At 57.1% G+C, this 13571-nt stretch overlaps 1 protein-coding gene across 1 annotated transcript in view; it reads left to right on the forward strand.

The window, feature by feature from the left end:
* PRDM15 (PR/SET domain 15) overlaps positions 1 to 13571 on the forward strand; it is a 61827-nt gene that overhangs the window by 14226 nt on the left and 34030 nt on the right. Inside the window, exons 2-7 of the mRNA XM_077755374.1 lie at positions 4596 to 4641; positions 5125 to 5218; positions 6927 to 7080; positions 7935 to 8187; positions 12203 to 12304; positions 12384 to 12934. Of these exons, the coding sequence (XP_077611500.1) occupies positions 4605 to 4641; positions 5125 to 5218; positions 6927 to 7080; positions 7935 to 8187; positions 12203 to 12304; positions 12384 to 12934 (1191 nt within the window). The 5' untranslated portion in view covers positions 4596 to 4604. The remainder of the gene's footprint in view (positions 1 to 4595; positions 4642 to 5124; positions 5219 to 6926; positions 7081 to 7934; positions 8188 to 12202; positions 12305 to 12383; positions 12935 to 13571) is intronic.

The raw sequence follows: 13571 nt of genomic DNA on the forward strand, positions 1-13571 counted from the left end.
CGTATCCCCCCCCACCCCCCGGCTTACATGCAGGTAGTCCTGGTCTGAGCCCACCTGACGTTGTGGTAACTTTGGCTTCCCGCTGCTGCGTGCGGGTGGTCCGCCGTGGTCCGTCGGTTCGCGTAGTAGGGGTGGTATATGTGCTAGAAAGATTCGAGGCGCTCAGACGTGAGGTGCGTCGGAATAAGCTGGAGGTTTGCGCGACGACCCGCCCCGGGAGTCTGCCTCAGCAGGGTGGGGGCCGGGCCCGAGAATTTGCACTTCGGAGGAGCTCCCAGGGGCTGCGGGGGCTGCTGTCGGCCGGCCCGGGGGACCACACTGGGAGACTCACGGGCCTAAGGTGAGTTTTCCCGCGATCGGTGCCTACAGGGGCCAGAGCTCACACTCAGGGTCTCTGGTCATTTTCCCTAAAACACGATCTACAAGATCTGGACACTGGACTTCCTGGGACAAGGTACAGAGGAACGTTCCGCGCTCTAAGGGGATTCTGCCAAGAGAGCACGGCTTGCTTCAGGCCTGACTGGCCATCCAGTGACTGTGACCTGCTTTCTTGGCTTTAAAGAACCGTTTTAGGGGCCGTGTTTCAGGGACCAGATGTTACTAATCACGGATGCTCTTTCCGGGGCCTCGAGGCCTCGAGCGTTTCAGTGATGTTAAAAGGCTCAAACCTCCCGATGTTTCCTGCCCGCTCTCATTCTCTCCCTGCGGCCATTGCTAAAACCGAGTCGGCGGGGATTCTGTCCCAGCAGGTGGGGTCGTATGGGGACACTTAGGGGACAGGAGACCTCCCTTGAGGAGTGCAGAACAGAGGCCGCCCCCGGGGCTCAGCGGACCTAGCCAGGCATCTACAAGGAAGACCCGAGGGAGGCACCTGGTCTGTGCACCCCGACTCTGACAGGTTCTGTGGGGACCCCGTGTTCTGCCCGCCGCGACCCTGCAGCTCGGAGCAGCCTCTGCAGGGCCCTCTCCGCTGTGGCCAGAGCGGCAGGTGGAAGGGTCGCGCTGGCGGGACACGGGGCTGTCAGGCTCCCAGGGCGCTCCCAGAACTCGTTAACGCACATTTCCTTGTGTTTCTCCTGCCTCTTCGTCCCTCCTCCCCTTCCGCTCGGTGAGCAGCTGCTGTCCCCGTGCCAGATGGGCCCCCAACCACACCCCTGGCACCCATCAGCCAGGAAGCCCTGGGTTAAACTTGCTCGGGCCACGGAGACACCTTTTCACCTGAATGGGTGCTCCCGGGAAGAGAAAATACGGGGCTCTGTTTGGGAAACAAACGCCCTGGTTACTGACCCTTGGCCCCTTAAAGGCATGTTGGAAGTCCCGTTTCTGTGCCTTGTTTCCCCGTCGTGGGCTTCCTCTGCCACAGCGAAGTTCGTAATTCTCTTCTCAGCTCAAGCACACGTGGGTTTGGTGAATCTGAGTTTTCACGTGGACTTTGCACTCTCTGCGATTCATTCTTCAAGGTGCTGGAGATAGAAACGGGGCAGAGGCCACATAACAGGAGCATTCGGGAGGTGCCAGCCTGTGCACTTTCCCAAAAAGGAGCCTAGCAGCACAGAGGGGCCCACCCAAGAGGTGGGGTGCGGGAAGGATGTGCCGGGTTGGCTTAATGGCGGAGTGGGAGTGGAGAGGAATTCGTATGTCTCGTGCATGCTGGGTGTAGGGTGCTCTCTGCTGCCCCAAAACTGTGTGAGGTGTGCATTTTTAAAAATTTATTTCAGGGGAGCCTGGGTGGCTCAGTCATTTGAGCATCCGACTATTGATTTCGGCTCAGCTTATGATCTCACGGTGTGTGGTTCAAGCCCCGAGTTGGGCTCTGTGCTGGCAGTGCAGAGCCTGCTTGGGCTTCTCTCTTTCCCTGCCTCTTCCTCCCCTCAAAATAAATAAATAAACATTTATTTTTTAAAGATGTTTTCCTTGAACTCTGATGGAAGCATTGAAAAAAATTTTTTTCTAACTTTCACTCCGGTGTAGTTAACATACATGTTATATTAGTTTCACCCGTACGGTCTAGTGATTCAGCAGTTCTGTCCATTCACAGGCTCCTCATGCTAAAAGTGTGCTCTTAAATCCCTGTCCCCTGTTTCCCACCCTCACCTCCCCCCTCTGGTGGCCGTCAGTTTGCTGTCTGTAGTTAGAAGTCTGTGTTTTGGTTTGTCTATTTTTTTCTTTGTTCATTTTGTTTCTTAAATTCCACGTACGAGTGAAATCATATGGTATTTGTTTTTCTCTGACTTTTTCTACTTAGTAGTATTATATATAGTCTCTAGATCCATTTGTTTCATCACACATAGCAAGATTCCATTCTTCTTATGGTTAATATTCCATTGTGTGTGTGTGAATATATATACGTGTATACATACATATAAATGTTCACATATACACACATGTATATACCACATCTTTATCTGTTCATCACTCAGTGGACACTTGGGTTGCTTCCGTGTGTTGGTTATTATAGATAATACTGCAGTTAACCTCGGGATGTGTATCCCTTCGAATTAGTATTTTGTATCCTTTGGGTAAATACCCAGTAGTGGAATTACTGGATCATAGGGTAGTTCTATTTTTAATTTTTTGAGGCACTTCCATGCTGTTTTCCACAGTGGCCGCACCAGTTTGCGTTCCCACCAACAGTGCACAAGGGTTCCTTTTTTCCCCAAATCCTCACCAACACCTGTTGTTTCTTGTGTTTTTTATTTTCGCCGGCCTTGCAGATGTGAGGTGATACTGCACTGTGGTTTTGATTTGCATTTCCCTGTTGATGAGTGATGGTGAGCATCTTTTCATATGTCTTTTGGTGGTCTCTGGATGTCTTCTTTAGAGAAATGTCTGTTCACATAGTTTGCCCATTTTTTAATTGGATTATTTGTTGTTTAAAAAATTTTTTTTACATTTATTTATTTTTGAGAGACACAGAAACAGAGTGTGAGAGGGGGAAAGACAGAGAGAGAGGGAGACACAGAATGTGAGGCAGGCTCCAGGCTCTGCGCTGTCAGCACAGAGCCCGACGCGGGGCTAGAACCCACGAACCGTGAGGTCATGACCTGAGCTGAAGTTGGACACTTAACTGACTGAGCCCCACAGGCATCCCAATCGGATTACTTGGTTTTTTGAGTGTTGGGTTATATCAGTTCTTTATACATTTTGGATACTAACCCTTTATTGGATATCTTTTCCCATTCTGCAGGTTGCCTTTTAGTTTTGTTGTCTGTTTCCTTTGCTGTGCAGAAGCTTTTTGTTTTGATGTAGTCCCAGGAGTTTATTTTTGCTTTTGTTTCCCTTGCCTCAGGAGACACATCTAGAAAAGTGTTGCTATGGCCAATGTCAGAGACATTATGGCCTGTGCTCGTTTCTAGATTTTTATGGTTTCGGCTCTCATATTTATGTCTTTCATCCATTTTGAGTTTATTTTTGTGTGTGGTGTAAGAAGGTGGTCCAGTTTCATTCTTTTGCATGTTGCTGTCCAATTTCCCAGCACCATTTGTTGAAGAGACTGACTTTTTCCCCCTGGATGTTCTCTCCTGCTTTGTTGAAGACTAGTTGACCCTGTGATTGTGGGTTTATTTTTGGGCTTTCTCTTCCATTCCGTTGATCTGTGTGTCTACTTTTGTGCCATCACTGTACGGTCCTGATCACCACCACTCCGTCATATGTCTTGAAATCTGGGATTGTGGTACCTCCAGTTTTTAGTTTTCCTTTTTCAAGCTTGCCCTGGCCATTTGGGACGGTTTTATGGTTCCCTACACGTTTTAGGATTGTTTGTTCTAGTTCTGTGAAAAATGCTGGTGGTATTTTGATAGGAATGATTGAATGTGTAGACGGCTTCGGGCTGTGTAGATGTTTTAACAGGGCTTGTTCTTGCGGCGTGTGAGCGTGGAATGTCCCATTTGTGATTTCTTCAATCTCTTTCATCATCGTGGTTCGTAGTTTTCAGAGTGCAGGTCTTTCAGTGAGGGGCAGTTTTGTCTTCCATTTTATAGACCAGAGGATCCGGGTCCTAGAATCAACGTGTCCAGATCATCCCTCAAATAAGTGGGAGGCCTCACGCCCGCTGTCTGACCTCACACGCTCCACAGAAAACAGAAGTGACCGGTCTGCTGGGGGCTGGGGCACTGTCGTCCCGCCTTCTCTGTGTTGCCGGTGGCTGGGCCTGGCTGCCAGACACCTGTTAGCAGCCGAAGGAAGACGGAGCTTGTACTAGACGTGATTGCCTTTGAGGAATTCACAGTCCAGTGAGGGAGGAAAGAGAAATGGAGGTGACAGTGGGAAACTGGCTCTTAAAAATGGTGATCCTTTTATTTTACAAACGGAAACCAGTGGCTAATATAAAAAGATGAAGAAGTCCGAATTCAGAAAGACTTCCTAGTCTAGAGACCATTTCAATCGATTCCTTTTATTAAAACATATTATTATAGATAGGGAAACCTCTCCAAGCCCCCAGCCTATCACAGTAGAGGGGACCCCGCTGCTTGGTGTCTTTAAAGCCCAACGTAAGGTCCCCGCACAAGTTCAAGGAACCTTTGACAGGAATGGTCTCTAAAAGTTGCTTTGGAATGAAGCTCATCATTAACAACCGGCCCTTGTTTCCGCAACAGGTGTCAGACATGGCGGAGGATGGCAGTGAGGAGATCATGTTCATCTGTAAGTAGCCCATGGGGGGCACCACACTAGCTGTCTGGGCAAAGCCACATCCACGTTTTGTTAACATGCTGTGGAAAAGCTGCTGCCATTTGGGTGGAAGTGACTTTGCTCGCTCTACGGGACACAGTTTATTGCGTGAGAAATCCGCAGGGGCGTGTGGCTTTGAAAGGGTCACCTTTCTCGGAACTTTGGGCCAAGGGCCCTTTGCAGGAGGTGGCTCTCGATTCGGAAAAGACGTTCACGGCACGTAAGATGTCTAGTAAGCGGGTTAAATTGGTGAATTTTCATTGACTCATTCCTTGGTAGATCTTGTCACTTGTCGCCAGAGAGGTGGCTGCATACTTTGAAGTGTGCCACAGAGCGAGGTCTTTTCCTTGGGGGCCACCTGTGTTTGCACTGTGTTCACATTGAGGGAGAGCCCTGTCGGTCCCCCTGGGGCGGGGGGCCTGCGGTGTCCCCTCTGACGCTCGGTGTCTGTTGCAGGGTGTGAGGACTGTAGCCAGTACCACGACTCCGAATGTCCTGAGCTGGGCCCCGTGGTCATGGTCAAAGACTCCTTTGTGTTAAGCAGGGCAAGGTGAGTGCCACCTCGAGCTGCTGTCACAGCCCTTCCTGTCAAACAGGGTTGTGTGAATGCCAGCTCAGCGTCTGCAGGAAGGGGAGGTCCTGGAGGGTCCCGGACCCAGGTCCTGCGTGGGGGACCCCGCACACGACCAAGCAGTTCTCGGACCCCAGCGGGGTTCAGCTCTGACACCGGCCGGGCGGAGACAGCAGGGGACCCCCCAGGCTCAGGGCACAGCCCCACAGGGCCGCCCCGCCCCCACTCTAGACGCCAGCCGCGAGCCCCGGGCTGTCCTGTGTCCTTGTGACGACGCTGCAGACAGCAGGCCCCTACGGCCTCCTCCTCAGAGTCTTCCTTCTACATGGCCAGCACGGCGCACAGAACTGTGGGAAACCCTCACTGTTTCCGGTTTATTCAAGGACATGATAAGGGGTGTGAGTGAACAGCCGGATGCCGAGATGTGCAGGGCGAGGGCCCCGGCGTGGAGCTTCCCTGCTTCCCCCCTACCCGCCCTGGCACTACTCACCCCGCACTCCACCTGTCCACCGGCCTGGGCACGTTTCGAGGGCTCCAGAGTGAAGGTCTTGGTCTAGTTTAGTGCTCCCAGGGGCCGAGCCGCCCGAGACACAGCAAGGCAGCTGAGGAAGCGATGGGCTGTGGCTGCAGGCTTCCCCGTGACCCAGATCTCAGCCTGCCGTCTGACGGTGCCCGCCGTGGGCAGGCTGGGCTGCGGAGGGTGCGGGTGATGAGGCAGAGCCGTCAGCACTCCTGGAAGAGCTGTGGCAGACCCGGAGGGCATAGTGGCTCTGCCATCCCACAACTGTGTGGGGGCCGTGTCGCCCGGCGGGCCAGAGCATGGGCTCCAAGGGACAGCCCGCCCCCCAGCCCGGGCCTGCAGCCGGTTGAGCTGGGACAAGGCCCTCTCTTCTCTGTCCCTCAGCGGCCTTGTCTGCAACATGGACAGAGTAATATACCCCCTGCTGGCGTGTGGTCAGGATTCTGTTATTATCTCGGTGTTGTTTCTAGAAGCTTCCCAGCTGGTTTTCCTAGCCTCCGTATTTACTTTTTCTCACTGTGACTTAACTTCTCTGCAGTGCTGCCTGAAGTGGAGATCTGGTGGGCTCTCCCCGAAAACTTGCACAGGTCGCCTGTTGCTCATGAAAGTCTAGTAGCAGCTTCCCGCCCCACAGTGGGAGCCCTCCATGAGGGGTCGCTGCTCTGTGGCCCGGCCTCCTGCCCGTTCCCGTGAGGGGGCTGCCGTCCCGGCACCCTGGCGTCTGAGCCGCTCCTGGACGTGGGTCGGCCTTGCCCAAGCCTTGGCCCGTGCTGGGGCCCCAGCCCACAGGCCTTCCTCTTCCCGCGCCCCGTTCTTGACACACTCAGTTTAGGTGAAAACATTCTCGGTGAAACTGGCCCATTCAACCTAAGGGAAACCCTTTTCTGGTCCGTGGAATGCGTGGCACTTTCCCTTCCTCGTGGTGTCAGCACAGAGCTCCCCCCCCACCGGGCTGTGTGGCNGGGGGACTCTCCAGTGGTTTCGGGCTCTTAAAGAGCTGGGTGGCCTTCGCTGCCTCTGTCCATGGTAGCAAGCTCCTTACCCACCTTGCGGACGGTGTCTCAGCGTGGGCGAGCGTTAGGCCGTCTTAATCACCTGTCCCCAGTGCGAGTGGCTGTCCTCAGCCAGCAGTGCTTGGGGACCGAGGGCCTTCTGTTCCGTTTCCAGATCATCCCTTCCCTCCAACCTGGAGATCCGGCGGCTAGAAGACGGGGCCGAGGGAGTGTTTGCCGTAACTCAGCTTGTCAAGCGAACGCAGTTTGGTCCATTTGAGTCGAGGAGAGTTGCCAAATGGGAGAAGGAGTCTGCTTTTCCGCTGAAGGTACTGGGGTGATGGCGCAGGAAGGGGTGGCACCCGCCAGCCCGCGAGGTCCGTGACCCTAAGCATCCTCACAGCCTTAAAGATCGTCGTTGTGCTTACCTCCAACACACTGTTTCACTTTTTCATTTTAGTTTGATTCCTTTTTAAATGTTTATTTTTGGAAGGTGGGGAGGGGCAGAGAGAGAGGGGGAGAGAATCCCAAGTAGGCTCTGAGCCGTCAGCTCCGAGCTTCAGATCATTCAGCTTTCTTCCCCTGCTCCGATCCGCCAGCCTCTGTGCTGTTCCAGGCGCGCGTGCCGCTTGGTAGGACTGGCCGACGTTACCTGACCCACCGGTAACAGGGCCGGGGAGGGGCGGGTGTCCTGGTGCCCGTCCGGGGCGTACGCACTCCCTCCCCAGCTGGGCCACGTGCACATTTCAGGTGTCTGGGGGCACCTGGAGCAGGTAGAGCACTTGGGTGTCCCAGTGATGTCTGGGCCAGGAGTGGACCTCGGGTGACCTGGTGACATGTGGTCGGGACTGGAACTGCAGCATCCCAGCGACCACTGGCCCAGGAATGGGACTCACGTCATTATGGCCACTTGCAGACAGAGTAGAACTGGGTGTCCGGCTGCATGCCCGCGCCATGAATGGGCCCAGCGTGCCCCAGTTCCCGTCTGCTCTGGGCACAGGTCTCGGGTCCCCGGTGGCCCCAGAAGCAGGTTCTGTGCGGGGCCTGATCTGGTCCCCAGCGCAGCACCCTCCCGCCACCACACACGCACGTGCACACACACCACACACGCACACGCTGACCTGCAGATGGGCGGATAACAGTTCCTTTCCTGGCCCCTCGGCGGCCGTGCCCCCCCCCCCAGGTGTTCCAGAAGGACGGGCACCCCGTGTGCTTCGACACGTCCAGCGAGGACGACTGTAACTGGATGATGCTGGTGCGGCCGGCCGCGGGGCCCGAGCACCAGAACCTGACCGCCTACCAGCACGGCGACGACGTCTACTTCACCACCTCCAGGGACATCCCCCCCGGCGCTGAGCTGCGCGTCTGGTACGCGGCCTTTTACGCCAAGAAGATGGACAAGCCCATGCTGAAGCAGGCGTGCGCCGGCGCCCATGGTACGCGCTGCCCACCGGGCCTCGCCGCCGGGCCCCAGGCCCCTGGCTGCACGTGGGTGCCCGGGGGTCGCGGAGGAGCTGTGGGGGCGGGGCGTGGGGAGCAGAGGGGGCTGCTCTTGACCCCACGTCGTTGGGGCCCCTGTTCTGCTTGTTCGCTGTCTGGGCCCGCCCGTCGGCCAGGCGCCGGCGGGTGGAACGTTCTCCCTGGGAAATCCAGGCACTAGGGACCACAGGCTGGGACTTCTCCCCGCCGTCCTGCGAGCGGGGGCGATTGTCTCCGTTTTGGAGCAGTGGAAACGGAGCACAGAGAGGTTAGGGGACCTGCCCTGAGCCACGCTGTGGGGGTGCAGGAGTCAGGCTTCAGACCCGGAATCTGTCCACCTCATGGCAGCCCCCTCCAGATTTGGGGTGTGTGCGTGCAGGCGTGTGTGCTCACGTGTGTGCCTGTGTGAGTGCGTGCACGTGTGTTCCAAGAGCGACCTCGCGAGGGGTGTGTGTGTGATTTGCCCGAGCCTGGCATCCCCAAGCTCGTGTCCTGCTGCCCCAGGGAATGAGGCGTCTCTTCGTGAAGGGGGCCCCTGGAGCTTCCGTCCGTCCTGCCCCGTTGCGAGTCCTCGTGGTGCAGCCGGAGACCACGCGAGGTCGCCGCCGACACACCACGGGTTTGGCCTGTGAGATGAGACTGAGAAGGTGCGGTTGGATGACATGAGCCCGGCCTGCGTCCAGCAGACAGCCGCTGCCTCATTGTGTCCCAGCCGCCCTCACCGGGGACTCTGGGGTGACTGTGCTCCGTCCCCGCGTGTTCCTTCTGAGGGCGCGCGACACGACGGTGATCACGCCAGCGTCCGCTGGGAGGCGCGGTCCCCCAACGGGGTGTTTGATTCAGGCAAGCAAATCACCCGCCCAGGCTCCCTGCGCCGTGGCAGAGCCTTTGATGGTTTTTCACTCCTCGTTTGGGGGGGAGCGGCAAGCAGGTATTTCAAAGAAACGTCCTGAAAGTTCTTGACCACCGTTAGGGGTTGCTCAGGTGGGGTCCTTATCTCTTACACCTGTTGAGTGACTGCTTCGCTCAGGCGGCGCGGGGAGCTCCCCAGAGGACACATAACGCCCACCATCATGCGTGGTGCCTGGGGTCAATCAGTGACAGGGCCGCCACTCCCGAGTCCCGCCAGCCCCTCCCCTGGGGGTCCGCTGCTGGCACCCTGCTCCAGCCCTGAGTGCCCGGGGCCCCGGACTGTTCTGGGTGCGAGTTCTGACGCCCCACCCGGCGGAAGCCTTGTTGGGACCCCAGCACTGCCTGATTCTCAGACGCTAGCGTGGGTGCCGAGACCTGTGGAGACGGGCCTGGAATGTACAGGAAGCTGGTCGCCTGCATGGTTCCGATTGCTCAGGTCCGATGGGTGGGGAGAGGGCGTGAGCTCTCCTTCCGGGCACTGAGGCCTCTCTCTGCACACCCTCGGGGCCTCTGCAGCGTAGTGGAGGGAAGGGGCCTTTTGTGGCCATCGCTGTACCTTGGGGCCGAGCACGGTGAATGGGCCTGAGAGACCACGGTACGTTCTAGAAGAATTGTGCTGGGGGCCAGCACACAAAGAGCTGTCTTCCCAGAAATTATTCAGTCTTTCTCGGTGACAGGATTGCAAAGACTCGCCAGGTACATTCTGTCTCAGGTTTGCTTCAGGATGTGTCTTTGTTGTAGAAATCGGCCAATTTGTAGACAGTAGAGCCACCGTCTACACCCGGAGTCAAGTCAGTCAGAGGGGCAGACACACGCTAAAAAACAAAGGCTGACTGTTCTTTTTCCTGGTAGTAGATTTACTTTTCTCATTTTTCTGGAGCTCACAGCACGGTTGGTCACTCTTCTGTGCACAGACCGGGGCCTGGGGACCGTCGACGGCAGCCCAGGGAGCGTGTGGGTCTAACCGGGCGGGCGTGAGGGGCTCACCTCGGCTCTTGTCAGCGGAAGCTGTCATCAGATTTTCCAAACTGTTCATGTAATGAGAAAGATAAAGGATAAGCACATTTGCTCACATTTGGGAAACGATTCCAAGTCACCGTTTCAGCAGGTCTGGCATTTTTGACTTACATCTCATGGTACGTAGGAGAAACCAGCACAGCTGACGTATCGTTTACACACATGAAAACAGCAGTTTTCGGTGCACAGCTCCGAGTTTTGACAGCGGCATGCAGGTGTGTGAGCCACGCTGCAGGTGAGCTGTACCCTCACCGCCAAGCGCTTGCTCGCTCTGCACTCGGGGCCCTGGCGACCGGCAGCCACCCCTGACCCCGTGCCTGTGCCGTGTCTGCTCTTCAGAGAAGCCCTGCGCTTGCACACAGGCGAGGCCTGGCTGCATGAGGCGGCATTATGTGCTCTCGTTTCCGAGTGGGCTTCTGACTCACCAGGCCGCCTTCTTCTTTTTAATGTATGTTTATTTTTGGGAGAATGCAAGCAGGGGACGGGCAGGGAGAGGGGACAGAGGATTTATGAAGCCAGCTCTGTGCCAGCAGGCTTGTCAGCACAGAGCCGGATGCGGAGCTTGAACTCACGAACTGTGAGATCATGACCTGAGCTGAAGTTGGCTGCTCAACAAAGTGAGCCACCCACACGCCCCCTTGTCTTTTTTTTTTTTTTTAATTTATTTTCAGAGATAGGGCAGGGGAAGGGCAGAGAGAGAGAGAGAGTGAGAAACCCAGGCAGTCTCCATGCCCAGCACAGAGCCCGATGCAGGGCTCGAACCCACGAACCTGTGCTGAGATGGAGAGTCAGACACCTAGCGGCTCTGGCTCCCGTTCTTCTGCCATCTCATCCTGCTGGTCTTCACTGGGGGCTCACAGGCAGGAGGGAGAACACAGGGGCGGCTGGCGGGGATCGTCGGTGGCGGGGATCGTGGGGACCCAGCTGCCCCTCCCCCACGCTGCTGCCCCGCATCCGCCCTGGGGGCTCCGTCTGTTTCAGTGTCACTGTCACGCTTTCCCTCCTTGTTTCTGTGGGACACACAGTACACACGAGCAGTTGCCTTTTGCTTTCCTTCTTTGCAACCTCGTTGCCCATTTTTGATACAGAAAGAGGCGTGCTGTGTCCTGGTACCCAGTGCAGGCGCAGTCGCAGTTCTGGGTGATTTTTCCCAAGAACCCAGGAATTCGCTGAATGAGTGGCCCCGGAGTGCCGTGATAGGTCGTGATGTGCCGTGGCCGAGTGGTGGTGGTGGCGAGGCTCGTGGCCCAGGCAGCCCTGGTGGCTGCCCGACGGTGCCGCGAATGGAGGCTCCTTTAGAGCGTCCCCTACTTTGAGGTCCCACAGGAGCGTTAGGAATATTATCACAAAGGAGGCCGCAGTCCCCTCCTCACAGCCAGGGTCTCCCCTGTACCGGGAACCCTCCCCAGACTTCTTTGGGGGGTGAAGAGGGAGGGGGGCCAGCCCAGCGGCCACCTGCCCTGAGAAGCAGCCGCTGAAATTCCAGCGCAGATTAAACAGAACTGAACACTTGAGTCCACAGGGGCGGCAGCCACACGTGGCCGGCACCCCAGCCACGCTGTGTTTTCAGAGCACTGGTGTTGTCCCAGGAAGTTGTGTTGCAGGTGCGGCCGCGCAGGGGGGCCGCGCAGGGGGGGCCACGCTGGGCGCCTGTTTCAGGCCCCGCCGTCTCCCGTGGGAGCCAGAGCTGGAGGGGCTCCGTCCCACCTGTAGGGTGTGTTTTCTTCTGGGTCTTGTGAGGGATACGTCTGGTCTCACTGGTCTGGCTTCTTGGAGAAAGTCCTGTTTCTGTGATCGGTGATGGGCCTGCATGGGGCACTCCGACTCCCCCTCTCTGTGCTCTGTCTCCTCCCTTGTGAAACGGGGACACCCGCGGGGACCACAGGAGTCCACACACGCAAAGCTCTGGGATTGGCCGCCAAGCCTGGAACGTTGAAAGCACCGAGGGAGGGTGGGGGGGGGTGTGCAGCCGTCCCCGTCCCCTGTTGCCCTGGCCCAGGGACACGAGCTGCTGTGTGTCACCCTGTCCCCTGCTGTTTGAAGCTGCAGGGAGCCCAGGAGGCAGCGCCGCAGGGGAGTCGGAGCCCAGCCAGTGGGTGTGCAAGGTGTGTTCTGCCACCTTCCTGGAGCTGCAGCTCCTGAACGGTAAGCGCTGGCGGGCCCCTGGGGGGCGGGGGCGGGCAGGACAGCTGTGCTGTCCCTTTCACGCCGTCCCTGTGGATAGGTGGTGACGCGCGGCCAGCAGGATGTGAGCAGCTGACCCCTGCGCCTCTGTGTGGACCCCAGCCGCGTCCCCAGAGCCGAACGCGTGGGAGCCCCCCCCCAGCCCTCCTCCCGGGACCTCCTGCGCGCCCGCTGTTACACTTGGCCTTGCCGTTCCCGTCGTGCGCCTGGGGGCAGTTAGCCTCTGTTCTGTCCAGTCTGCCCGCCAGTTGGCCGCCAGGTGGGCTCGTGGTGGCCTCACTGCGAGGCCCAGGTGCCCCGCCTTCCTACGACACGCAGCACGTGACGCTGTGTTTGCTTTTTGCTTTTTCCCTCCCACGACCCCGCTCCTTGAGGGCACCCGCCGGCCCAGATGGCCCTAAACACGGGACAGCCCGAGAAGTAACGCCCGCTTCCCGCTGGAGGCCTGGGCCCAGCCAGTTGAGATTTGCGATGGGGAGATCCGGCCTCGGCCCAGCCGCGGCCCAGGCGCCCTCGGTCGCTGGAATGTCGGGCCCCTCGTGTCCGGTGGCCGCCCCTGCCCCCTGGCCGCCCGGCCGGCCTGAGCCATGCGTACCTCCGCACGCAGACCTTGTCAGTGCTCGAACCCCGTGCCCTCCCTGCCTGTTCCCTGTGCTTTTGGAGTTCTCTCTTCTGCGAGTGCTTGGGGGGCTTTTCTGAGTTGAGAGAGGGGCACAAGGGGTTTTGTGCTGTGTTTTAAAGACTGTTTTTGACAATAAACTATTTAAAATAGATAGATAGATAAATAAATAAAAAAATAAAAATAAAGACAGTTTTGTGTCCCGTGAGCTGAACTATTTCTCTTTAGAGGCCACGTTTCTCAGTAATTGTATTATGAATTCATTGTAACCGTTAAAGAATACAAGTGAGTGTAAAGATGAACGTTGCCTGTAACGTCAGCATCTAGGGAGAGTCACGGGACACGCTCCCACGGCGCGTCCTTGCACATGCGTGTGTACACGCGCCTGTAGTTTACATACAGCGGTGTGTGTGGGTGCGTGGCGAACTTGCCGTTTTTATCACCTAATTCACTTTTAAAATAGTAGTCGCATTTGGTGCAGTGGAAACGCTGTTATTTGCAAAAGCGGTGGGAAGAGTTGATTCGCCTGTAAGAGGACGCACGATGAGCAGGTTGAGGCAGAGCCAGACGGGCGCCCGGGCCGGGGAGGAGGGGGCCCCGTGCCCCGCC

The sequence above is a fragment of the Crocuta crocuta genome, unplaced genomic scaffold (assembly GCF_008692635.1).
Source record: "Crocuta crocuta isolate KB4526 unplaced genomic scaffold, BGI_CrCroc_1.0 scaffold675, whole genome shotgun sequence".
NCBI lineage: Eukaryota > Metazoa > Chordata > Mammalia > Carnivora > Hyaenidae > Crocuta > Crocuta crocuta.